The 25,063-nt window shown below is 36.7% G+C and overlaps 2 protein-coding genes and 1 long non-coding RNA gene across 5 annotated transcripts; 1 reads left to right on the top strand and 2 right to left on the bottom strand.

Moving 5' to 3' along the window:
* Window positions 1–6,577: 6,577 nt before the first annotated feature.
* On the bottom strand, window positions 6,578–10,642 carry LOC113063028 (protein FAM177A1). Its single transcript, XM_026233159.1, has 5 exons — window positions 10,512–10,642; window positions 9,739–9,921; window positions 9,494–9,560; window positions 7,248–7,345; window positions 6,578–7,158 (listed from the first exon to the last, which is right to left on the bottom strand). The coding sequence occupies exons 1-5, from the start codon at window positions 10,578–10,580 to the stop codon at window positions 6,931–6,933; spliced, it is 645 nt and encodes a 214-aa protein (XP_026088944.1). The 5' UTR covers window positions 10,581–10,642; the 3' UTR covers window positions 6,578–6,930.
* Window positions 10,643–13,647: 3,005 nt separating this feature from the next.
* Window positions 13,648–21,001, bottom strand: LOC113063026 (HMG domain-containing protein 3). 3 transcript variants are annotated; one of them, XM_026233156.1, is made up of 9 exons: window positions 20,885–21,001; window positions 19,709–19,880; window positions 18,078–19,554; window positions 15,547–15,751; window positions 15,343–15,447; window positions 15,109–15,260; window positions 14,851–14,947; window positions 14,806–14,817; window positions 13,648–14,176 (listed from the first exon to the last, which is right to left on the bottom strand). In XM_026233156.1, the coding sequence occupies exons 3-9, from the start codon at window positions 18,177–18,179 to the stop codon at window positions 14,073–14,075; spliced, it is 777 nt and encodes a 258-aa protein (XP_026088941.1). In that variant the 5' UTR covers window positions 18,180–19,554; window positions 19,709–19,880; window positions 20,885–21,001; the 3' UTR covers window positions 13,648–14,072. The 3 variants fall into 3 exon arrangements, with proteins under 3 accessions (XP_026088941.1, XP_026088943.1, XP_026088942.1); XM_026233158.1 differs by having other exon boundaries at window positions 13,648–14,033; XM_026233157.1 differs by lacking the exon at window positions 19,709–19,880 and having other exon boundaries at window positions 20,885–20,973.
* Window positions 20,592–24,811, top strand: LOC113063027 (uncharacterized). The gene is made up of 5 exons (XR_003278616.1): window positions 20,592–20,672; window positions 20,751–21,084; window positions 22,938–23,188; window positions 23,918–24,127; window positions 24,214–24,811. It is a non-coding gene; the product is annotated as an uncharacterized LOC113063027 (long non-coding RNA).
* The last annotated feature ends 252 nt before the right edge of the window (window positions 24,812–25,063 follow it).

The following is a 25,063-nucleotide window of genomic DNA, read 5'->3' as shown; positions in this document are numbered from 1 at the left end:
ATCCCTCATTCTGGCATGCCATGATTAGTCAATTATGTACAATGCCTGCATGCTATTGGTCAAACTTTTTACCAAAATTCATCTACAGGAAAAAACATATTGTCACCCTAAATGAGTGAAATCAATTATAATAAAACACTTACTGAAAAAGATTAGATATTTATCTGTTTACTTGCATGTTAGGTGACCACTAAGTGAAATTATACAGTGTGAATGTGGCATTTAATTATTGAAATAATAACATATAATCTCAGGGGGTACTTCATTTAAATATTTCACATCCAAAGTGTTCGGCTGACAGTAATGCTTAGGTACCCCTGCCCTACTTGTTGAGGGGGACCTGATTGTTCACGAACAAAGAGAGCTGCATTATGCTTAAAAAAAAAAAAAAAAAACAATTATATCTAACTTTGATGGCTCCCCCTAGGGGACTAGATCTGGTACTACAGCATTTGGGAACTGTAGGAGAGGGTCTTTTAAAGCTGCAGTAGGTAACTTTTGACGCTCTAGCGGTTAATAAACAGAACTGCTTGCGTCTTGCGGAAGAACATCGTAGCCAGAACTACTTCTCTCTGTTTAGGTCTATGAAGAAGCACAAAGGTACTGGGTTACTCCGCCCCGGTACCCCCGAAGCAATCTAAAATAGTCCGAATATAAACACTTATTATAGATGTACCCTAGTGATTCAGGACAAGCTAAAAACACAGTTTGGAAAATGGATTAATGGTGTACTCGCTTATTATGTTCATTTTTCTACATGTTGAACACAAAGAAAAGTTACGGACCGCAGCTCTGATTGGTTGTTTTTTACAGGGAGCGATGGAGTTTCTGCAAATGGCAATAGGACACTGGGAGGAGCCAGAGGAGCGTGATTTTTTCACAGATTATCTGTCTCATATTTTACTGTCAGGACATAATGACAGGTTTAATAAATATGTAAAAAATATTTTTTTACTAAAGCTCCCTACAGCACCTTTAAAGGGGTCATTTGATGCAATTTCAACTTTTCCCTTCTCTTTGGAGTGCTTAAGGAAGATCTGTTAAGTTGCAAAGACTAAAGTCTCAAATCCAAAGAGATATTCTTTATCAAAGTTAAGAGTCAACCAGGTCCCCTAAAACGGCTCATCCTAAAGGCCTTGATATACTTCAGACTAAATCAAAGAATGAACTGATATGACGCAATTTAGAACAAAACGAAGTTCGTTCGATCGGATGATCAAAGCAAACTTTCTGGGGGACCTTTGAGCTTCTATTGGTCCGTGGTGGTTATGCAATCAGTGGGTGTGTTCTGGAACTCCACCTTCTTTGATGTAAGAGTTTTATTTCCCCGGTTTGTTTCTTATTTAGTGGAGGTCATTCAGGAAAACAAAATCTCCTAGTCACTAGTAACATGAATACATTGGATTGTCGATTAGATGAGCTGTTACAGATATTTCCTGCTGATTTTGAAAATGGAATGTTTCTTGTGTTTTGCGAACATGATACTTGACTCTGAACTGCTGCTAATCATCATTCTTTTGTCTATAATATTCTGGCCATTGAGGCCCATCTGGCACATATATGTCTACACTTCATCATTTAATTGTTTGTTTTTTTAATCTACACCCCGCCAGCAGCGCAGGGGTGTTGGAATGTTCCCGAAGCAGAATACCTACACTCAGCATTTTAAATTTTCTTTTTGCCCCCAAACAAGGAACAGAAACGAGCTTTGTTTGAAGTATACCAGGGCCTTAACATGCCCCCACATGCCTACGTCACGATGTTGGGAGATTTGCATAACGCCGCCCAAATGTTCACGCAAAGGAAGAAGGCATAATGTTTATTCTTGCTGTTGCTGCCGGCGCCATGTTGTGAAGATGCTGTGTTTCGTTGTGAAAGCGAAACTACTTTGTTTGGCCTTCCAAAAGAGGACATGACTAGAAATCAGTGGTGAAGTTGTCTTTACAACAACCCAAATATGTGTGCAGGGCATTTTACGGAGGACTGTTTCCTGAACATGCAGACTAGCCTACAATGGGTCTGTGATCAAAGATTGTTTCTATGAAGTTGGGAAGTTCCAACTTCGCAAGGACAGTCTGGCGCTTCTGACTCACAGCCTGTAAGTATGTGTTTATAATTAAATAATTTGTAGATGATGATTTAAACACAAGTTAGAGCAGTGTAGAGTATTCTTGTTGTTTGTTGGTCTCTGATCACAAATGGAGACATGGTTTTATGTTTATGGGGCACGATATGCAATGCAACGCAATGCGTAAAAAGACAGAATAAATCATCATAATCAGTAATTATTTCCCCACTGGATGCAACAAATGCCTAGTTTGTAACGGGTTTTATTTTATTTTATTTTTCTCTTCTAGTGATGACCGGATTTCGAACGAATCGTTCTATTTAACCGGATCCTGAGTTATTCAGTTACTCCTAACGCCCGTTTCACACATACTCCGTATGCGTTGCATATTTTTTTACGCACCCATGTTAACGGATTCCAGCGTTCACACTGCACGCGGTTGCGGTCCGTCAGTGCATTCCAGCAGCAGTGCGTCTGCAGCAGTGCAGTGATCGTTTACGTACCGAGTCTATTTTTGCTGTGCTGCATGCGCTGAATTAAAGTGACAGCGCATTGTTCGCGGTAAAAATGAACATGGATTGACACGGAAATGCAGTCATTTCACAATAAATGTATACTAATCAAAGCCTACTGTGTTTCACACGCAACACATGGGTTTTGGCTAGATTTAAAACAAGAAAAAGAGCAACTTTAGAGAAACAAGGCAACATTATATATGCAGTCTTATAGAGGGCACACCTCGATTTTCAGGCCGATGAGCTTTGTAAAAAACGATGCGCTTCAGAAGGCGGGCATAGAGGAGAAGTAATAATGTACAGTATGTGGAAAATAATGTATTTTTGTTGAACCTTAAACCGAAATAACACATTTCATTACATCAAATACACAATGTTATTTTAACAACATCATATGACCCCTTTAAAAGCCGCATTTGACACCACAACTGCACTGGACAACATCCAGACAGCTGTTGGACATCATTGTGGGATCAGGGCAAGGATGTGAATAAAAGGAAGTTGTCCCTATAATAAAGCAGTGAGGGCTAATGGCTGTACAGAACTATTTTCAGCCCGGGAGTCTCTGCAGAGCACATTCATGTCTATTTTTCTTCTGGTTAAAAAAAAAAAAAAAAGCCCAGACTCACCCACTTTTCTGCAGCTGTCTGACGCAAATCCATGGCGGAAAAGGTGAACAATCTCTAGTCTAGACGGATGTAACAAATAACAGAACCCCCCCCTCCCCACTAGTTTAGAAACAAATCTTTGTGAAGGGTACAATAACAGAGGACGATGGATGTGGTGTGACCTATTTTTGGAAGTCACTAGCTGTGGCATGCATTCAGGGCACCAAATACATGTATGTTTAATGAAGTAAACCACAAGTGAAACCAGAAGCTCCATTTAAACACCCGAAGCACGAAAAGGGACGGTTGAGTATGGTAGAAAAAAAGCATTGTTTTCCTACTGTAACAAAACACAGAGTTTCACAATAGCCGTAGCCCAGATAAACACCGCCATCAAGTGTTGCTAAATACTGTAATTAAAAGATTTGTGTAATCTGGGTTTTTCCCACTGATTATAAACCTGATTTATAGGCTACTGTGTGTAACTAATTAGAGGTCGACACAAAACAGTCACTAATTATATCTGCAACAGAAGCAGGAATATGATCTTAACTGCCAGTTTGAAAAATAAATTGAGACAATATGCTTTACCTCCTCCCATTACACACGTCTCTGCACCCATGTTGAATAGTCTTTTACATGTTCTACCTGAGAGGTTTTAAAAAAAACATACTAATTCTGTCACCTCTATAGTGAATGGGTGCCGTCAGAATGAGAGTCCAAACAGCTGATAAATACATCACAATAATCCACAAGTCATCCACACCACTCCAGTTAATGAATGTTGTGCATGAGCTGCATGTTTGTAATAAACAAATTCATCTTAAAGACGTTTTTAACGTTAAAGCGTGGCATGCAGCCATAATATTTCCTTTTCCAGTGAAAAGTCATCTAACCTGAATCAGGAGAGAAATATGCACGCGTTTCCAAGCCAAAAGAGCCCAAGACAGTTCTAAACAAATATGTTGGTGAATTTTGATGTTCAAAGACAAAAAAAATTGGACATCGGAGGAAGCGTTATTATGGATTATGGACTGGCATTTTGACTAGAAGCGACAGTTTTGGGTGAACTATTGCTTTAATAGTAAAATAAACCTTCTATACAAATTTATTAGTAAATTTTATATATATATGCGCGCGCGTGTGTGTGTGTGTGTAAATGTCCACTGAACATATAGTGATATGAAAATAAGTGATGCAAGAGTTATTATACGCAGCTCTTTCTGTTCTGACAACACAGGGTCAACATTGCCATCTGCTGGCTCTTTTGAGGAACACATTTAGACCAAAATATAACTTATTAAATAACCTCAGAGTCTAACTGTTGTAGCTGATATCGTTAGCAGAAAAATAAATCTGTTTCTTTGCCATTTCAAATTTATTTCCTAATAGTCTAATTGTTGAACGTCTTTCAGCCAATCAGCTGAAAGATAATCTGGTTGTCATGACGAGCTGGCGCTTTGTGGCTGCTGCTCTCTGTTGTGTTTTGAAAACGGCTCTTTCTTTCGATCATGATGTCACAGAACACACAGAACTGCTGGACACTGAAGAGCTAAGCCATACAGAAACAAACCCCAAACTCCTCCTAAAACATGCCATTAGTCAGATTATTATTGCTGGTATTTCCCCAAAAGATGTATGATGTTTTTTTGTTTTTTTTCTCAGTTTGTTGAAAAGTGCAGATTTTGTCCACTCCCTGTGTCTGGTAATTACAGAAACAACATGTGTAAAATCCACACCTTACATGTAAGATGTAAAAGTTTATACCAAATAAGGTGAGATATTGCACTTTAATGTTTAATTTTAGAGTTCTAAAGTTTTGTATGTTGTACACTTAAAACCAGCAATTGTGATTTTGACATGTCTGAATGTTTTAAATCAATACCTATTTTTAGGTTGTCAGTAGAACTTATAATTAAGACAGTTGTTCATTTTATTTGTTTTGAATCAACAAACTGCACCACCGGAGGAAATCGTAGAACTCATAGTTAAAGGATTAGTTCACCCGAGAATGAAAATAAGTCCATCTTCTACTCACCCTTGAAGCATCCGCAGTGTAGGATCCAATCAGAGTTATTTGAAAAATTGTCCTTGTTCTTCCAAGCCTGGGTGTTTGTTGTCAAGTGTTCAGAAGACGTGAAATAAAGTGTGCAAATCAGTAATAAAACATCCCTCACACGGCTTCAGGGGGTGAATAAAGCCCCCCTGTAACGAATCCATGCATTTTTGTAAGATAAATATCCAGATGGACAAATTTTTATTGAACTAACCCTTTAACACTGTTTTTTTTTTCTTCTTTGTATTGAAAGAACAAATTGCAACATTTGAATAAAGTTGGAGTCTTTGGAGTGCTTTTAAAAATTTTAGGTAAGAAAAAAATACTTATTTTTAGGTTGTTAGTAGAACTCATAATTAACACTATTTGTCTCTTATTTATTTGTTGCATTGAAACAACAAACTGCACCATTGGAGGCAATCGACCTGAATCATTTTTTGGATGATTTTCAATTTCAGGTAAGGATAAGCACCTAAATTTAGGTTGTTAGTAGAAAACTATTATATATATATATATATATATATATATATATATATATATATATATATAGTCATGAAAATAAAGAAAACTCTTTGAATGAGAAGGTGTGTCCAAACTTTTGGTCTGTACTGTATAAGAACATACACAGTACACACACATATATTATTTCAAACATATATACATCTACATTTATTTATATACATAAACTTCCCTCCATTATCAGCCATTTATTGCCATATTACATGACTCATGCGCTTGCAAAGTGAAAATATGTTTTGAGCTGTCTATTGTAATTGAACCTAATGTAGTTGAAGTAATGCTAATTCGGATAACGTCATAATGAACGTCCCTGTGTGGATGAAAACAGCCTTTCTCAGCTGAGCAGGGTTACGCTGAGGACATGCTCAACTGGCCTTCAGTACCACACTGACATCGAGACCTTTGTTGGCCAAGACAAAAGCGTATCTATCAGTGAGAGAGCACAGTTCTACCCACACAACACACACAACCGACAGGCTTCCAAGAGTGAAATACAAGCACTTTCCCAGCAGTTTACTTTATAAAAATCACAGAATTCAGAAGTAGGATGAACTGCTATGAAAGGAAGACCATTGCAAATAATATTTTGTTGTATTGCGTATTTTGCATGTATTAAAATTAATGCAGTGAATCATTAGCGATGAAAAGGCATGGACACAATTATTTTATATGGCTGACCATACATAAAACTAGTATTTTATTCATGTTAAACAAATAAATGTACCCTTCTTTTTAAAAACCATTTAATGGTTCAGTATAAACAACGACAAGACAAATATCAAGCATTACCAGTATATTAAACAAAAATTGAAAATTGAGCGTGAGGTATGTGTCCCTGCATCGATGGAAGTCCATCAGATGTTTCACAACACTAATAATAGTAATTCATACATACATACTGTACAGAGTCAATTAAAAACACACATACTGTAGAAATGTTCAGTGTAATCATGGTACTGTAGTTCCATTTTTAGACAAAGAAATTATTTTGGGTCTCACCTCCTCATTAGCACCATGATCAGTAAATATAGATTCACTGGCCCAGGATCAGTGCATTAAGACAGTCAAAGACACAAGTTAATATTCAGAAATCAGAATATTAAGTGCTTTAAGTAACACTGGCTAGTGGTTAAACCACAAATATACGACAAAATATATCTGCAGTTAAGTGCGAGTAACGAGAGCCGGGATGTGAAGGGTGTTGGGGACAACAGAACGGTGGAGGTCCAGCTCATTGGTCATCTGTACTTGAGTACTGTTGTTGTCAGGCTGCTTGGTCTTTGGATCATCATCCTCATCTTCATCCTCATCCTCATCCTCATCAATTTTCTGCTCTTCAAACAGGTGCTCTGCCTCTTCAGAGAGCCGCATATCTTCATCTCTCTCCTCCTTCTGTGAAAAAAACAACAACAACAGCAACAAAAACATTATAATATGACAATTAGATACTGAGATAATAATCATATAAAGGACCCCCATACCTCCCTCTTTGACCGGCTGTATTCATCGATGGCATACTGATATTTAGCTGAGGTGATGCCAAAAAGTGATGCCATTCGCTCACCGATTAAATCACAAGCTGAAAGATGGGACAGGCAGAATTTGACATGTTATGAGAATTTGATTGGGAATATTTCGATGTGGCATAATAAAGCACAGTTCTGCTTTAATTCTTGATGGATGTTTGTGTACGTGTTCATCCATTCACTGTAATGTTCTCCATTGTCTGGCTTTCCAAGGCAATCCATATTAAAAAAGCTTAGTGAATCTCTGTGGAGTTGCAGGATTTCAGATAATTGAAGAAAATCTTATGATGTGGTGCTTTGCTAAACATGAACTAAATGGTACATAAAGATAGCCATATCTATTTTTATTTATATGTATATATATATCACATATATATTTAGAGCTCGAAAATGTTTCTGCTGTTTTGCATTTTTGAATAAAACATCAAAACCACCACACTGTAAAAAATTTCATGTTGTTTTTACAAAAACTTTTTGGCAGCTGTGGTTGCCAGAATAATTTTGTAAAAATACAGAAAACTGTAAACACATTTACGTCTAAAACTGTTAATTTTACAATATAAAGCTGTAATTTACAAACAAGAATATGTGAATATAAACCAGTAAATTCAACAACACACAAAATTAAATCTGTTTTGTACCTTGAAAATACTGACAACCACCATAATAATAAAGATGGTACTGTATAAGAGAAAGCCACATGAAGTATCAAAGCTCATCACAAGTAGCTTCACCACAAGCAGAAGTATATATTAACATATAGAAGGTGCACATTTATGCAAACACAAAACACCATCATGGTAACACACGTGATACTTAAATAATGCAAAAAACTTTCATTAAGCAACAGAAGATGTAACATAAAGCTCAAATGTACATAACTGATAACAAAAACTATTTAAAAACATGATTATTTAAACAAAATACTTTCAAACGTGGAGTGTCACGCAGGGAATTCTGGGAATATCAGTTTACAGTTTTAGACTGTAAATTATACATTGATTTGTTCTTTTTTTACTTCTAAAAGCTGTATAATTAACAGAATTTTACTGTAAATTTACATTAAATGCTTCGTTAGATCTTTTACAGTTTTTCCCTGTATATAGTACGGGAACTTACTGTTAACCTATTATCAGTTTTTTTCCGTAGCGTTTTTACAAAATTTTACAGTTAAAATTACACTTATTTTTTACAGTGCATGCCATAATCATTTAACATCATCCAACGGCCTGGGGAGGATTTCATTGCTAAGTGCACAGACACAAACATAAATATGAACAAAAAAAATGTTTAATCCCCAGGCAGGATTATGCACATTTCTGTCATTATGCCTGTAAACAGGATGTGGATATGATTTTTAACAGTTTTCTCCAAAATGAAAAGCTAAGGTTGTTTTTAATTTTGCAGAAGCTGATGGGGTTGTTAAGGTGTGGATAAAATAGGTGATAAAAAAAATCTATATATATTCCTTATTTTAGTACCCTTAATTTGATATCGCTATACATATTGTATATAGGTAGTAAAATTTTTATGTATTTTTTATTTAATTAGAATTATATATATTCATAAAGTCTAATGGTTTGTAAAAAAAAACAAAAAAAAAAACAACAAGTTTGGTTGTATGCACTCTTCCCCCCTAAAATATACGTAGTTCTCAATAAAAAAATAAAAAATAAATAAATTGTAACATCTTGCAGTAATGTACTTTTTTTAATTTTAAATTTGTTTAATTTATGACTTTTTGTGTAACAAATCTGGGTAACACTTTAGAATAAGGTTCCATTAGTTAATGTTAGTTAGTTACTTTAGTTAACATGAACTAAGCAAGAACAATACTTCTACAGCATTTATTAATCTTAGTTCATGTTAATTTCATCATTTACTAATGCATTATTCCAATCTAAACTTGTGCTTCTTAACATTAGTTAATGCACTGTGAATTAACATGAACTAACAATGAATAACTGTATTTTCAAAAAATACAGTAATAAATGTATTGTTCATTGTTTGTTCATGTTAATTAATAAATTAACTAATGGACCCTTGTTCTAAAGTGTTACCGTGTTCAAATCTGTCACAAAATATATCAGCAAAGAAGGCAAACATGACAGATATTTGCTTTAAAGTGCAAACAAAATACTTCTGCAATTACATTTTTAATCTGGAAACTGTTAGGCTCATCAGTTTTGTCACAGACTTACCAGATATCGTGGATGTAGCTGCTCTCCACATCTGAAACCAGACATACGGGCCCCAGGTCAGCTTGGACTTAAATAGAAACAAAATAAAAATGAAGTTATATTCAAGTCTCGTTCTGATTTTTTCATTGTATAGAAAACAAAATCTACAGTACAGGTTTGGCATGATATGAGGGAGAATAAATGATGACAGACTGGGTGAACTTTCCCTTTAAGGATCTTTATAGAATTTGTTGAAACACACATACAGTGTCTATGGAGGACAGAAGGTCTTTCTTTGTGTTCTGTGTTGTGTCTTCCTCCTCCTCATCTGTGCTGTATTCTTCCATGGTCTCTCCGCTGGAGAAATGAATAATGCGGCGTGGGGTCTTCTCTTTTCTGTCCAGATCACCAAGCTCCACACACTCATAGTCCTTCTCTTTTCCAGAGCTCTGTCCACAGGCACACACCAGATATAATAGAAATAAGCTGATCATGCACAAAATGATGGGCTTTTAAACTGGCATGAGGGAAGAAAACTGGCCTAGTGCCTTTACAAAATGAAATAAAGAGTATTTTCCAAATAACCAGAGTAAAGTTGTTGCGTCTGTTCTGTAACCATAATAAATGACTATGGGTGTGCTTAATAAAATAATAATAAAAAAAAAAAAATTGCATTACTTCAAAATTTTCTTAAATGTTTTATTCTTTATTAGTTCATGCCTAATACCATGTTATATTTTTATCTTCGGTAGTAATATAATAAGTTTAGGTGGAACAGAACTGTAAGTTACTATGTTACTATGCAGCAAACATTTAGTATGTTAAAATAAGGTGTTTAATATGTTTTATAGCGTTATGATGTAAAAGACATGTTTTATTTAATTCCTGGCACGATGTGATTGTGAATGCTTAAATACAAAATGATAACAGTACAATAAAACGGAACAGACTTTAATATTTTATTGGATTTTAAAATAAATGGAAATATTCAGGCACGTAAGGTTACGCCTGATTTAAATTGGTCAAATATCAAATTTACCTTGTCAGGGTCCATATCATGTGCCACAGTTATACTGACGCTGGATAGATAAAGCGATATTTCTGCCATCGCTTTTGTGCACAAAGTAACTCCGCTTTCCAGCGCTTACAGCATCAACCTGAACGGGGCGGAGCCACTGATGCAGCGGCCTCGGGGCGGAGCCAACGACAGATTACTGCAACCGCGCCACCTACCGTTCTGGAGCATGGTTCATTTTATCTTACATCCATATATATTTCTATAAAGAAATACTTTTGTGCACATAAAACGCATGATAAATGATAATACTAAACAAAACAATCTACTTAAAAAAGATTAGTGTAAAATAATAATACATAAGTCCGTTGTTTTTCATGATGTTACAAACGGTAATGATAAGACAAAGTGTATTTTTAGTCATGCGAGTTAAATTATATAGAACACATAATAAACATTCAATAACAAATCCTAATAAACTAAACCTAGAATATCCAAACAACATAGTTTAACTACGTTAACACTCCTGTAGGAATATATTCAGGGATGTAGACCAAAAAAATAAATAAAATAGCAATTTGCAGACAAAAATGCAATGCTACATTTCATACAAAAGCTAAAAAAATATCATATAATCCAGTGTCCAGGAAGCACAATACTTTGAATGCAAGTAAATTCAAACATTTTATAAAAATATAATATAAATGATGGATTCCCAGTCATAACATAGTCATTAACATTTAAATTCATGCTCAAATTAATTAAAAAAGGTCAGGAATAATGATTTCAGAATATGATTTCCAACTCCAGTGGGTTGTCTGTGCTGAAGGCTCAGTCAAGCTTAAAGACAAAATGGATTTTTTTTATTTTTTATTTATACTGCACATATGTGCTATTAAGATATATATATAAACAAATGTTTGAACAATATTAGGATAATAATTTAAATACTCCATATAACCCATCTCAGGTTGTATAACGGTCTTCCAAATAAAAACACTCAACTCTGTAGCTGAGGACCATAAAACATGTCAGCATTGTGTCCTCTGTGCTTCTAGCTAAGGATTTCTATTACAACAAACAAATCCCAATTTGATTTATTTATAATGTAATTTTACCCATGTCTTTCCACAACCCAACACATCTTCAGTCAGCAAGTTGGATCCAGAACTCTTGGCTGATCTGGTGCTCAGTTTGTTGGCCTTGTTTTCATTATAGTGGTGAATGATGTTGTCACAAGTCGGAGCGGACCACAGATGTTGCAAGTCACGCCCCTTCCTAGTTTCCACCTCGAGGAGGTCCCAAAGCAACCCCAATGACCAGACAGACCAAGCGTAAGTAATATTAAAACAACTTTATTTAAATTAAAATAATTCAGGGAGGGGGAGGTAAATCTTAAAATTATCGTCTCTGTTCAGCAAGAGGAGAAAGGGGCCGGAGAGGACTATGCGGCGAGGGTTAGTATGTCCACAGAGGGAAGAGTGGGACGAAGCTCCGCTGTCCCTTTCGAAAACCCTTAGTCCTCCTCTTTGGGCTTTTGTTAACTCGTGGCGCCCTTCTTTCCTCCTGAAGGCAGAGTGAAGCACACAATGAATAATCGATCCGGTGAGAGTGGCTACCTGTTACTTAGGTCCATACGACTGGCTGATAAATGACTTGTTCCTCCGATCTCTTCGTACAGGGTGCTCGGGCGGCGCCTCCCCTTCTGCACACTCCGAGGTGAGCGCCAACCCGCGACACAGAACTCCAATGGCACTGCAAGAGAGAGGTCACTCAAACTGCGGGGGACAACACAGGTAGGTACTTCACAGGCAACTGGGGCTCTATTCTCACTTTAGTGATTCGTAGCAATGGACAAAGGTAAGTATTCCACAGGCAACTGGGCTCTATTCTCACTAGAATACTTCTCCTGGGCGGTGGGCTTACGGTGAAATACTGCGATACAGTAAGTAGATGAACTGTCAGACCTGGAGTAGTAAATCGTCGTAGCGCAGGCCTCCACAACAGGTAAAGTAAATCCACACAGCTAATTTGCAACAGTAAAACTTCCTCCTTGCATATAGGTATAATTTTTGGCTTTTACTCACACCAGTCTTGCTTACGTGTATTCTTCACCACCGCTTCCACAGAGCCAGGGTATTCTGAAAGGGTCTAGACAGGACGTTACATTTGGGTCTCCATGCAGGGGTCGAAAAATGGCATTTAGATGAAAATGGCGCTTCACCAGCCTCAACGGTCACTGGTCTCCCCCACGACTCATCCAGTCCAGGGTGGCTACTGACAACACAACCACAGCATACCACTGCAAGATTTCAAGTGTACACACTCACAGCAAAGACAAGGACTCACCCACTGCACTCCACACACTCTACGTGAAATAGGGTCAGAACCACGGTTTACTAGGACTTATCCTGGGGTTTCGTTGGGCGTTGTTGATAGATGAAGGGCCGGAGGAATAACGTTGCCGTCACGACTGCTTGCGGCTTCCTGTACTCGTACTTCCCGGCTCACCCAAAACTCTGCTCCGTAATGGGGCCGCTGGCCTATTTATCAGATGCTCACAACATACGCTGGATAATGCACTCTCCCCAATGATGTACAATGCACTGTCCAAAAGTACTCACAAATGAACGATAACACTCTTCCTTTGTCTCCTTCTCCTTCTAGCTGTCCAATCCTCTTCACACCATCGGTTTTCCGTTGCTGGAGATCACCCTTGACGTTACTTCCGGTGAGTACTTCCTATGACTGTGACTCCAACACATCAGTAGTTTATATACAGATGGTCTCATCAAACATCAATAAATGTTGTATACTCAGCCCAGTTACTAGTGTCCTTGTCTCCTTCTTCACCCCGTGAAGATCCTCTGCCTTCACCAATGCTGACTCTGCCCAAACCTCTACACTGCCCGCCGGATCGGCCTGAAACGATTCAACTCGAACTCCTGTTTGAATTTCTGAGACTTTTTATACCCTTCCTGTTCTCTCCATTGTCCAATCCACGATCGCCGCGTTTATTGTCCTCACCTGTGCCTCGTACAGCCCAATTTGCCTCCCGGAGTTTCCCGGAAGTTCCGGTGTTTGTAATATACGGGCCGGGCGGAACCAACCTTCGCCACTTTTGGTTCCGCCCCCAAAAAGTCACAGTGTGACAATGTTCCTCATTAGAAACAGATGTGTTGATGGCAAAGACATATCCAAAAAGTAGTCGTTTTTCTTCATTTGAGCAAAGAGTTGCTCTGTAATCTCACTATTGACTTTGTCGGCCAGCTGAGGCACGAGGGTGAGCTTCCTCAGAACATCTTCATCTTCTGTGCTGCCTTCATGAAAATGGTAACAAAGTACGTAGTGGTCAGATGAACCCGTCACCGGGTGTCCGTGAGGATCTGTCCCTCTCGTTTCTTCATCTAGCCAGGGCAGGGACACTTTCAGGTGTCCACACTTGGCCAGTTCTATGTTAGCTTGAGTGGGTTCAGCCAGGCGTCCTTCAAACGGAGAGATGGGTAGCTTTTCTGATGCCCTTAGATTGGTGTGTTTAGAAAGAGCCTGTCCAAAGTCATAAATGATGATATTAGGCATATGATGCTACGATAGCAACAAATCAGCAAAATCTCGATGGCTCTCAGCTTGAAAACTGCACTTTAGACTGTAAACAATTCCACAGGGGCACATAATGACTCCCCAGCCTCCTAATAAAAGATGGAAAAACAAGAGAGAGAGAGAAACAACAATAATTTAACAGGTTAAATTGAAGAAAAGGACAAAACTTTTAGTATTTAAAATAGTATTTTTAGTAAAAAAAAAAACATGGTTTTTTCAAAAATATAAAATTGTAAATTTTTCTTGAGAACTATTACAGCTTTGTCATCACAGGAAAAATTTTCATAAACAACAAAAAAATACAAACAAAATACAACAAAAACATATTTTCAAATTTAATAATATCTCACAATATTAGTGTTTTTATTCCATTTATGATGTAGCCTTAGTCTGAATAACAGACTCAAAAACCCCAAAATCTTACTGACCCCAAACTTTTTAAAGTGTATACTTTAAAAGGTAAAAGGTGTTTTTACAAAAGTGATGAATAACTAATTCATAAATATTTTATGGGGAAATAATATTTTGAACAAACTTTGCCATGTCATTAAAAGGTCAACAACATTTCTGTTCATGTTGTTCACACCACATACTTTGATTTGGAAGATAAACATTATTTTTCTGTATGTAAGCAGTAATTTACATATTGACATTAATCCCACAATACTACACATTTACAGGAATACAGTTAAAACAGTAGAGTAAAAATTAAGCTCACCAGTGGCACTCCAGATTTTTGCATAGATTTTATCATATGTTTGCCTGGATTTCATTTCATCAGACAATCTAAGAAGGAGATCGCTGCGAGACCCAGTAGATTCCACAGCACATTCATGGCATAAACTTTGAATAACATCATCCTATCAAAAATAATGTTATTTTATAAATGTTAATATAAGTGCAATATATATATATATATATATATATATATATATATATATATATATATCTATATATATATATATATATATATATATTGCACATTAACACAGATTAAAAGTGTTGTACTAATAAAGCAAACCTTCTGTTTGAAAAGCTCTTCTCTGAGTCTTTCTTCTGTAACTTTCTCAAACTCTGTGTTTAGCACAGTGTCTGAATGCCGTGTGTTTTTGCCTATCCAAGGAGCCCAAAAATGATAACTTGGTGGTACTGCAAAAAGATCGTGTCTGCCATCTAAAACAGCAGAAAAAAAATAAGAAGAAGCATTCTTTCCAATAGTTTACAATATAGTGTAATAGGCACTTTATGCATGCACTTGCAACAAATCCTCGACTGATCATCTCTTTGGACAGTGACTCCCAGAACTCTTCCAGATTGACCTCCCCTTTAAAATTCCCTGGAGGTTTTTCTATGTCATTTCCTGAAAAAGTTGTTTGAGTATTTTACTACAATAAGAATAACATGTCAAAAATTATTAAAGAAATAAACAAGCCACTGAACAGCATTACAGTTTTTATACCTGATAATGGAGAAGCAGTCTGTTTGTGTACACCCATGATCACCACTGGAGGATAATCGCCACAGGTGGGGCATGAGTACTTATATTCGTGATCTGTGAGGGCTTCAAACTGCAAATATGCATGCAGTATAGTTTCTGGAGGAGGAAACTCTATTCCTGTCGTAAGTTGTAAAAACTCAACAGCTCTGTTCACTGATGTATGGACCTAGAGAAAATATTGGTTTTGTTCTAGTTTAAATTTATACAAAATACAATTACTTATTAAAAGGGTTAACCTAAGAGTGCTTTCTAGGCCCATTTAAGTAGGACTTAAATACATGTTTACAAGGAAATTCATAACTTTTTGAAACATGGTTAAAGAGTAGTGCTATATTGTAAACTAAAATATAATTTAATTAAACTTGTATGTCAATAAACTTTGATAAACTTTAATGCATGGCAAATATATATATATTCTCGTTAGCCCGGGTAAGACACTTCTGATGTTGTATCCTTTTCAGAAGTGGCTTGGTAGCTCTTTTCCTGAAGACGTCTGAGTGTGGTGACCTCTTGATGCACTGACTCCAGCTTGTGTCCACTCCTTGTGAAGCTCTCCCAAGTTCTTAAATCGGCTTTTCCTGACAATCTTCCCAAGGCTGTCGTCATCCCTGTTGCTTGTGCATCTTTTTCAATTAATATTTTTGGAAACAGCACTCTGTGAACAGCCAGTTCTTTCAGCAATGACCTTCTGTGGCTTACCCTCCTTGTGGAGGGTGTCAATGATCATCTTCTGGACAACTGTCAAGCCAGTAGTCTTTCCCATAATTGTTTTTGCATGTTCTAAACTAGCCCAAGAGGTACCCAGTATTTATACTCAAAATTAATCTAATCAAGCTCAAAATGGAATATTCAATTTTTTTTGAGATACCAAATTTTTTTTTTCTCCCTAAGCTGTAAATGGTAACCATCAGAATTAAAAACAAAAAAAAACCTCTTCAAATATTTCAGTTTGTGTGCAATGAATCTAGAATATAATAAAGTTAGCTTTTTATTATTTATTCAATTACACAAAATAAAGACCTTTTCCATAATATACACCTGTACTACGCACGCGCATGATGTCAGTTTCCAGTATTGGATGTTTACACGGACACGATAATGGTGCCGTATTCAAAAACTTGCACTTTGAAAACCGTTTGCAAAAATATGAAACAGATTCAAGTATTTGAGCGAACTTCACAAGGAATGGACTGAGGCTGGGGTCAAGGCATCAAGAGCCATCACACACAGACATGTCAAGGAATTTGCTGAACCACAGACAACGTCAGAGGCGTCTTACCTTTACTAAGAAGAAAAGGACTGTTGACCAGTGGTCCAAAGTCCTCTTTTCAGATGAGAGCAAGTTTTGTATTTCATTTGGAAACCAAGGGTGGAGAAGCTCATAGCCCAAGTTCCTTGAAGTCCAGTGTTAAGTTTCCACAGTCTGTGATGATTTGGGGTGCAATGTCATCTGCTGGTGTTGGTCCATGGTGTTTTTTGAAAACAAAAGTCACTGCACCAGTTTACTAATAAATTTTGGAGCACTTCATGCTTCCTTATGCTGACCAGCTTTTTGAAGATGCTGACTTCATTTTCCAGCAGGATTTGGCACCTGCCCACACTGCCGAATGCACTAAAAGTTGGTTAAATGACCATGGTGTTGGTGTGCTTGACTGGCAGCAAACTCACCAGACCTGAACCCCAGAGAGAAACTATGGGCTATTGTCAAGAGGGAAATGAGAAACAAGAGAGCAAACAATGCAGATGAGCTGAAGGCAACTGTCAAAGAAACCTGGGCTTCCAGACCACCTCAGCAGTGCCACAAACTGATCACCTCCATGCCATGCCGAGTTGAGGCAGTAATTAAAACAAAAGGAGCCCCTACCAAGTATTGAGTGCATGTACAGTAGATGAACATACTTTCCAGAAGGCCAACAATTCACCAAATTCACTTTTATTTTATTGGTCTTAAGAAGTATTTTAATTTGTTGTGAATTGGTGGGTTTTTGTTAAATGTGAGACAAACTGTGTGCATTGCATTTATTTGATACACGACTTTCACAATTTGAATTGAATTACTGAAATGAACTTTTCCACGACATTCTAATTTATTGAGATGCACCTGTATGTTTTTTTTTTAGTCATTTTAAAGTCTATTAAAAAAAGAAAAAAATCATATTACTCAATTAGTCGTCAGAATAATTGACAAATTACTCGATTCCCAAAATAACTGTTAGGGACTGACAGCCCTAGTAAATTTAACGACTTAATGAAGTGAAAAAACTATTTTAATTTGACATAAAAGGTGAAATTATCCGATATTTTAATATAAAAAAATTATCATTATTTTTGCATGTTGTCTGGACCACAAAACTTTGAATTGGCTTCTTTTCCCCCAATTATAAGAAGTTTCACTAAACTGTCATTTTTAACTCGAACATTTGAATATTAAAATAATAAGATGAAAATAGTTTCATGTCACTAACCCTCATATAATCAGACAGAAAGATTACCTGCAGAAGGTTTCTCAGGGTTAAACATAAAGATATGTCAAGGATGATGTGATCATTGAAGTTATGGAGGCGATCTTTCCACTCTTGGTAACGATAAAACATCTAACAAATAAACATCACAAAACACTGTAGCCGAATATCACACAAGCATACGGACAATATTATCTACATTACCTTTAATAATGCACCAATTGGTCAGTATTTTGGCATTCTGTGTAATTAGCACAGGATCGCTGAGGAGCACATTCTCTGGACATTCCTGACATATAGTTTCATTTGGATAAAGGTTTTGTGGGTAATCCTTGAGTGGAGATGGTACGCGCATATCTTCTGGAAGAACAGCAGGTATCTTCTTGTTCTGAAGAATGTAATTCACAATATACTCCAGTCCCAGACCTTTCGGGGGATACACATGACTGTTTTCAGTGATGTCCTCCTCTTCTGAATGCAGCCTATAAGGCGATCCGTCAGTCCTGAAAATCTCACGTTGCGTTTGAAACAAATGCCATTTGGCGACATATTTGTGCAGACATAAACATCGCAGTTTGGTGCAAGGACAGTGCCAAGTGTCCAGTTTTGTATTATAAACAACCATGACACGACCTAAACGGCTATAAGTCGTCACATTGGGCTCAAAAACAGAAATGAACCTTTTTTGCGATGAGATCCCAATCGAGGTGTGAACAGAAAGCGGTACGCAGCTACTATTGGCAAGCTGCTGCAGAGCAAGGCATTCTTTTTTCTTTTTCTTGCTGAACCATTTTCCTCTGACCATCTCTGTTAAAACGTCTTCCTCCAGCGAGACTTGTTCAACCAAAGACTTGCAAAAGCTCGCTGCACTGATATGCATGCACTGGTACGATGTGATGCCGCTCCTCAGCGCGACATCTATGTTAATCCGGCATTCTTTCGATTCGCAGAGGACTCTGCTGTTTTCGCCCCAATGTCTGGCATTGTACGTGAAGTGGGACGCTGTGGCCTTTCACGACTTTGAGAACCACGAATATCCCACTTATCTCATCTATACATTGGCTTGTAAGCTGAAATGTCTCACCAATGTCTAATTCAGACTGATCTGCGTGTTTGCGCTCCATGTGTTTTACTAGGTTGTTTTTATTGATGACCACATTGCACGATGGACAATTTTTTTTAATAACAGGCCGTACGCGAAATTTTCCTGTCACGGTGGGTGAAGGAGTGTCTGTGATTGTCAATGCACTCATATCTGTACTGGAGGTTGACGGTGTGTATGTGACTGAAGAAACTGTGCTGTATCGATGATTGATGGTGTGTTTGATAACTGTTGGAGCGGTCACTGGCGTACTGGTTTTTGTGGCTGATTCTGAGTTTGGATTATGCATACAGAATTGTAAATGATTTTTAAAATCATCTCTCCTAAGAATTGTTGTTGGACAGTACATACAGTGGTAATGGAGTGATGCTCTACAGCCCAGTCCACATCTGTGAATAGTGAAATCTAAAAAAAAAAATCTGTATATTAGTCAAATATATTTATGCTACACACAATATACATAATAAAGATGTGTGTGTGTGTGTGTGTGTATATATATATATATATATATATATATATATATATATATATATATATAAATAAAAGAAAATGTTTAAACCTCCATGGACAACTGCTTTGTTAAGGTGGCATTGCAAGTGCAACTTGACTTTGTTGACTTTGCAGGGCTTAAATATACTGGCCATACAAAGGAGACAGTGAAAATTGTGGCAGCATTTTGTGCATTTCTCCAACTGAGGAAACTTTTGACCTTTCTGAATGGTAATATGTCTCTGAAAAGAAGAAAAAGAAAGAAAAAAAGATGACTTACATATTGAATTTATGCTTTTATTCAGATCTAAACAATACACATACATAGATCACATCAATTATGGTAAACAGAAGCCAAGGTGTGATTGTGTCACACTGGAGAATATAACCTAAATAAAATTGTTTGTTACATACAGTGTTTCTTCAGAAGACTTAAATCACTCGAATCGTATTACTTTTACTTTTATTTGTCTTTCAAACGTTTTGAATAAATGCGCTTATTAATTTAATTAATATAATTAAATGCCACAAAAAACTCAAGCTTTGTTAAAAATAACTTCATCTGTTTTATATATATCAGCTAGTGATTGATGTTTACCTCGTAACTATGCAACTACTAAGGAAAAGACGTTACGGTTTCAGTCATTTGGTTACTTTGTTTACTTGGATAACTTTAATTTTACGCGCGGTTTTCTTTTTTTTTCTTCTATTATTATAAACTTTTCGTTGTTGTTATGTTTCTCCACATTTATTTCAAGCTCTGGCAACATAGTATTTTTTACATTCATGCCAATAAAGCAATTCTGAATTGAATTAAACTGGAGAGAGAGAGAGAGAGAGAGAGAGAGAGAGAGAGAGAGAGAGAGAGAGAGAGAGAGAGAGAGAGAGAGAGAGAGAGAGAGAGAGAGAGAGAGAGAGAGAGAGAGAGAGAGAGAGAGAGAGAGAGAGAGAGAGAGAGAGAGAGAGAGAGAGAGAGAGAGTTTGCGTATTCAGAAGGCAACCCGGAGTCAATAAGCTTGAAATAATACATTAAGGTGAGTTACAGGACCTGCAACCGAGCTTCTACAGCGTTACCACTTAATAATGTAGAATTCATTTTCGTCTTTTTGCAGTGCTCGCGTAGAAATCAACACCTTACGTTAGCCGCACTCTTCAGGCCACCTTTTCCAGCAAACCCGGATGTTTTGGTGCTGGTGTTCACCGATAATGTTAAAATGAATAAAACATCATAAAAGCACCAACTTACCGTTGTTGTCTCCGCCATAATTCTGCAATATTTCTCTCTGAGCTGTTGCACTGTACGGAAACTGCTGGCCCAGTCCTACTGTCCTGAAATTGCTGCAAAATGGCTGCAGTATTTCGTCCTTTCCGGTGCCTTCGTGCTCAGAAGAGCCTGGCTGCTCGGCAACCAGAATCCGAAGTCAACAACAGAAGCCGGGCATACAGGTGAGTGTTTTGTGTCTTTAATGTACCGAAGAAAAGTTTTTCTTTATTTCAGTCATTAACTGTATAACATCAGATTGACTCGTTTGTGAAAAAGAAGTGTGCTTAATTGTATTGTGTGCACTTTTTTTTAGTGTATTTCAAACAGGGACTTGCAGAAAGTTAATTAGGGGCAGGGGCACAAATGTAAAATATGGGAAATGTGTGTGTGTGTGTGCATAATTTATTTATTTTATTTTTATTTTTATTTTTACAAGGAGTCCTTTATGGTCACCAAGCCTGCGTTTATTTAATCAAAATGTTAAAATATTTTAAAATCCATTTTATGCAATGCTTATTATCAATGTTGGAAACATGACTCTTTTTTTCACGATTCTTTGATGAATAAAAAAGCAAAAAAAGAACAGCATTTATTTAACATACATTTTGTGACAAAATATTCAAAAGCTTGAGGTCAGTATTTTTTGTATTATTTTTTAAAACAAAAATATGTTTATTTTTTATTCAGCAAGGAGTTGTAGAAACAGGGATAGCAAAAATCTATATTGTTAGAAAACATTACTATTTTGAATAAATGCTGTTCTTTTTAACTTTTTATTTATTAGTGAACATCACGAAAGTATGACAGGCTCCAATAAATAATAATAATAAAAATCTTAAGCAGCACAACTGTTTTCAACATTGACAATTAATCTGCATATTAAAATGATTTCTGAAGGATCGTCTACTGAAAACTTGAGCAATGATGCTGAAAACTCAGCTTTGCATTGCAGAAATTAATTATATATATATTTTTAAAGAATATTAAAATAGAAAAACATTATTTTAAATTGTAATAATATTTCACATTATTATTTTTTATGATTTATTATTGATCAAATAAATGCAGGCTTGATGAGCAAAAGACACCCTCATAATGCTGCATAATTATAAAAAATGGTAATATAATAAAATCCTTTCGTGTCACTACTTCACAAAATAGGCCTGTAGATGGCACTAATAAACTATGGTTGTTTCATGAAATAGTAAACGGTGTAGGGCAGGCTATCATACAGAAATATACAGGTGCATCTAAAAAAATTAGAATATCATGGAAAATTTCTTTATTTTTTGTAACTTAATTAAAAAAAGCTAACTTTCTTATGTTCTAGATTGATTGCACACAAACTGAAATATTTCAAGAGTTTTTTATTTTAATTCTGATGATAACAACTTACAGCTTAGGAAAATACTGAAAATGAATTTTCCATTTTGAGCGTGATTAGTTTAATTAATTTTGAGTATAAATACTTGGTACCTCTTGGGCTAGTTTAGAACATGCAACCACAATTATGGGGAAGACTACTAACTTGACAGTAATCCAGAAGACGATCATTGAGACCCTCCACAAGGAGGGTAAGCCACAGAAGGTCTGTGCTGTAAAAGCTGGCTGTTCACAGAGTGCTGTATCAAAATATGTTAATAGAAAGTTGACTGGAAGGAAAAAAGTGTGGAAGGAAAAGGTACACAAGCAACAGGGATGACCGCAGCCTATTCAAGAACTTGAATATCAAAACAACCTGGGCTTCAATAACGCCTCAGCGTTATTTACATATACAATTACATATCATTTTAAAAAGACTCAAAACTGACACAGTTACTGAGATACAGGCTATCCATTTTGACAGCAAGTGATAACTAATAATAACTCATCTTTAATTTATATATTCAATTGTAGTACATTAAGATGTTAGCTTAGGCAGCATGTATCCTGTTCCTAAAGTGAGCTTAGAGACTGAATTTTTGATGTTGTTGTTGTTGTCCTGTTCCTCTACCTCTGTCCCCATAGTTATTGCAATTAATTTTTTTTCCCCGAGAGGTGAAAGTCATGCGTCGCTCAGCTGCCAAATCACGGGCCGATAAAAGCCGCACCGATTCTGTCCCAGTTAATGCTGCCCCAGCGATCCAGCCCATTGAGACAGTGGACATTGTCCCGGGCCGCCTTACCGAGTCCAGCTGGACCAGCATGATCTCCCAGGAGGAGGGTGAGGAGGTGGTGGCAGACATTATAGCAGAACTGATGGAAGGAGTGATGGACAGATGCTATCAGCTGTATCTAAAAAGACAGGTGAGCGGCAAATTGATTTAATTATAAGTTTAAGAGTGTACAATGTTTAATCATATTCCAGACAATGTTATTTAAGTATCATTAAGATACTATTAGGGCTTGTCAATATTTTTAATTATTTAGAATTTTCATTTTAGTTAACGTTTTAGTAATTTTTGTTGCATGTTTTTGTCAGTTTTATTATTATTATTATTTAAACAAGTCTACATATTAGTCATTTTCATTTCAGTTTGAGTTATTTTAGTACGTCATTATAGCTCCATATTCAAATTTTGACAGGAATGAAAACAAGACTGAAAAGAAATAGGACATTGTTCAATGGACTTTACTGTTGTGTATCAAGATAATGAAACGGATGAAACATCTTTCCAAAAGACTACCCGAAAAAAACGCATGCCATTATAAAACCTTAAGTCCATCTCTCACAGCATTGTTTTCATCCTTGTAAAATTTTATATGCAGTCTACCCTAATTGAGGTCTTTATATGAATAGCTTATTAACATTCTCAGAAATAAATGTATGCATTTAGCAGACTCTTTTATCCAAAGCGACTTACAGTGCATTCAGGCTATCAGTTTTTACCTATCATGTGTTCCCGGGGAATCGAACCCCCATCCTTGCGCTTGATAAAGCAGTGCTCTACCAATTGAGCTACAGGAACACTATAATACACTGTAAATAAAAGTAACATAACATAGCTCATACATACACTTCCTGCCCTCAACCAGTTGATACCCTTCTCGGTTTGGTGGGCACAAAATAACCTGGTGGAGACGCTAGAATGTCTTCTCCTGAGGAGAGATGAAGGGGATGATCCAGAACATGGACTCTTTTGGCAAGAGGATCAAGAACCTCAGCCCTGTGCGATTGATTCCTGGGCTGAAGGATGTGTTCCTGTGCTTCATGCTGCTCAGGAATAGCACAACGCTTTATCACAGGTAAGGGTCGGGGCAGTGAAATGATCTGAATTTGACTTTCAAACACCCATCCTTTAGAATGACTTTCTTAACTTGTTATATTTTAGGTTTATATGGCATTCAGACATCCTGAAGTGAAAGGACTGCTGGACCATACAGAGGTTTGATATGTCTAACCCAAAATCCTGTTGCACACAAATTGACTGTACATAATGTCTCAACAGAACTACACCAACTCCAACCTGCTTCGGCTCAATCCCAGTAGAGCGATGATCCTGAATTATTCACGAAAACTCAAGAAAGTCTGACTTCATTAAAACTCCACACATAAGGAACTCCAAGGAAGCAAATCTCTGATCCTCTAGGGGTGTAATTGCCTCTATCGCTCGCCAAGTGTAGTCCTACTTCGAATATTTTCATTTGACTCTCTCAGCCTCAAAACACAGACTATTTAGGCCTGCAGGTGAGGAAACAGTGATGCTATGAGATCCAAAAACTCATGGACTAATGTTGTAGCCTTTAGAGCACAGCTAGTAACAGACCAGAACAGTGTGAACCATGACTGGAAAAAAATAGCAGCTTTAGGTTCCTGCTGCATACAGTGCTGAGACATTTTTTACTGCGCTCTTTTTGCATTGAGTAAATCAATGCCTTGTCTGCATTTTTCTCTGACTGTTGTTGTAATAAAGAGTTTGACTTAAGTCATCTAAGATGTCTATCTGTTATAGTGATTCTTGTTTTTGTCCAATAATGTTTATGCAGCCAGATAGTGTAGTATTTACTAGCTGGGGAACACTGGACCACATAAAACAGACTAACCTCACTATTAAAAAATTAAATAAATAAATAGTTTATGCATTTAGCAGACGCTTTTATCCAAATATTTATAAACGTATAAATAAATAGAGTAAATGTACTGGTAATTCTTCTGCCAGGACATTAACCCTAAAACACAAT

The sequence above is a fragment of the Carassius auratus genome, chromosome 45 (assembly GCF_003368295.1).
Source record: "Carassius auratus strain Wakin chromosome 45, ASM336829v1, whole genome shotgun sequence".
Taxonomy (NCBI): domain Eukaryota; kingdom Metazoa; phylum Chordata; class Actinopteri; order Cypriniformes; family Cyprinidae; genus Carassius; species Carassius auratus.
Note: the sequence above shows the minus strand (reverse complement) of the source record. Positions and strands in the feature narration are given on the sequence as shown.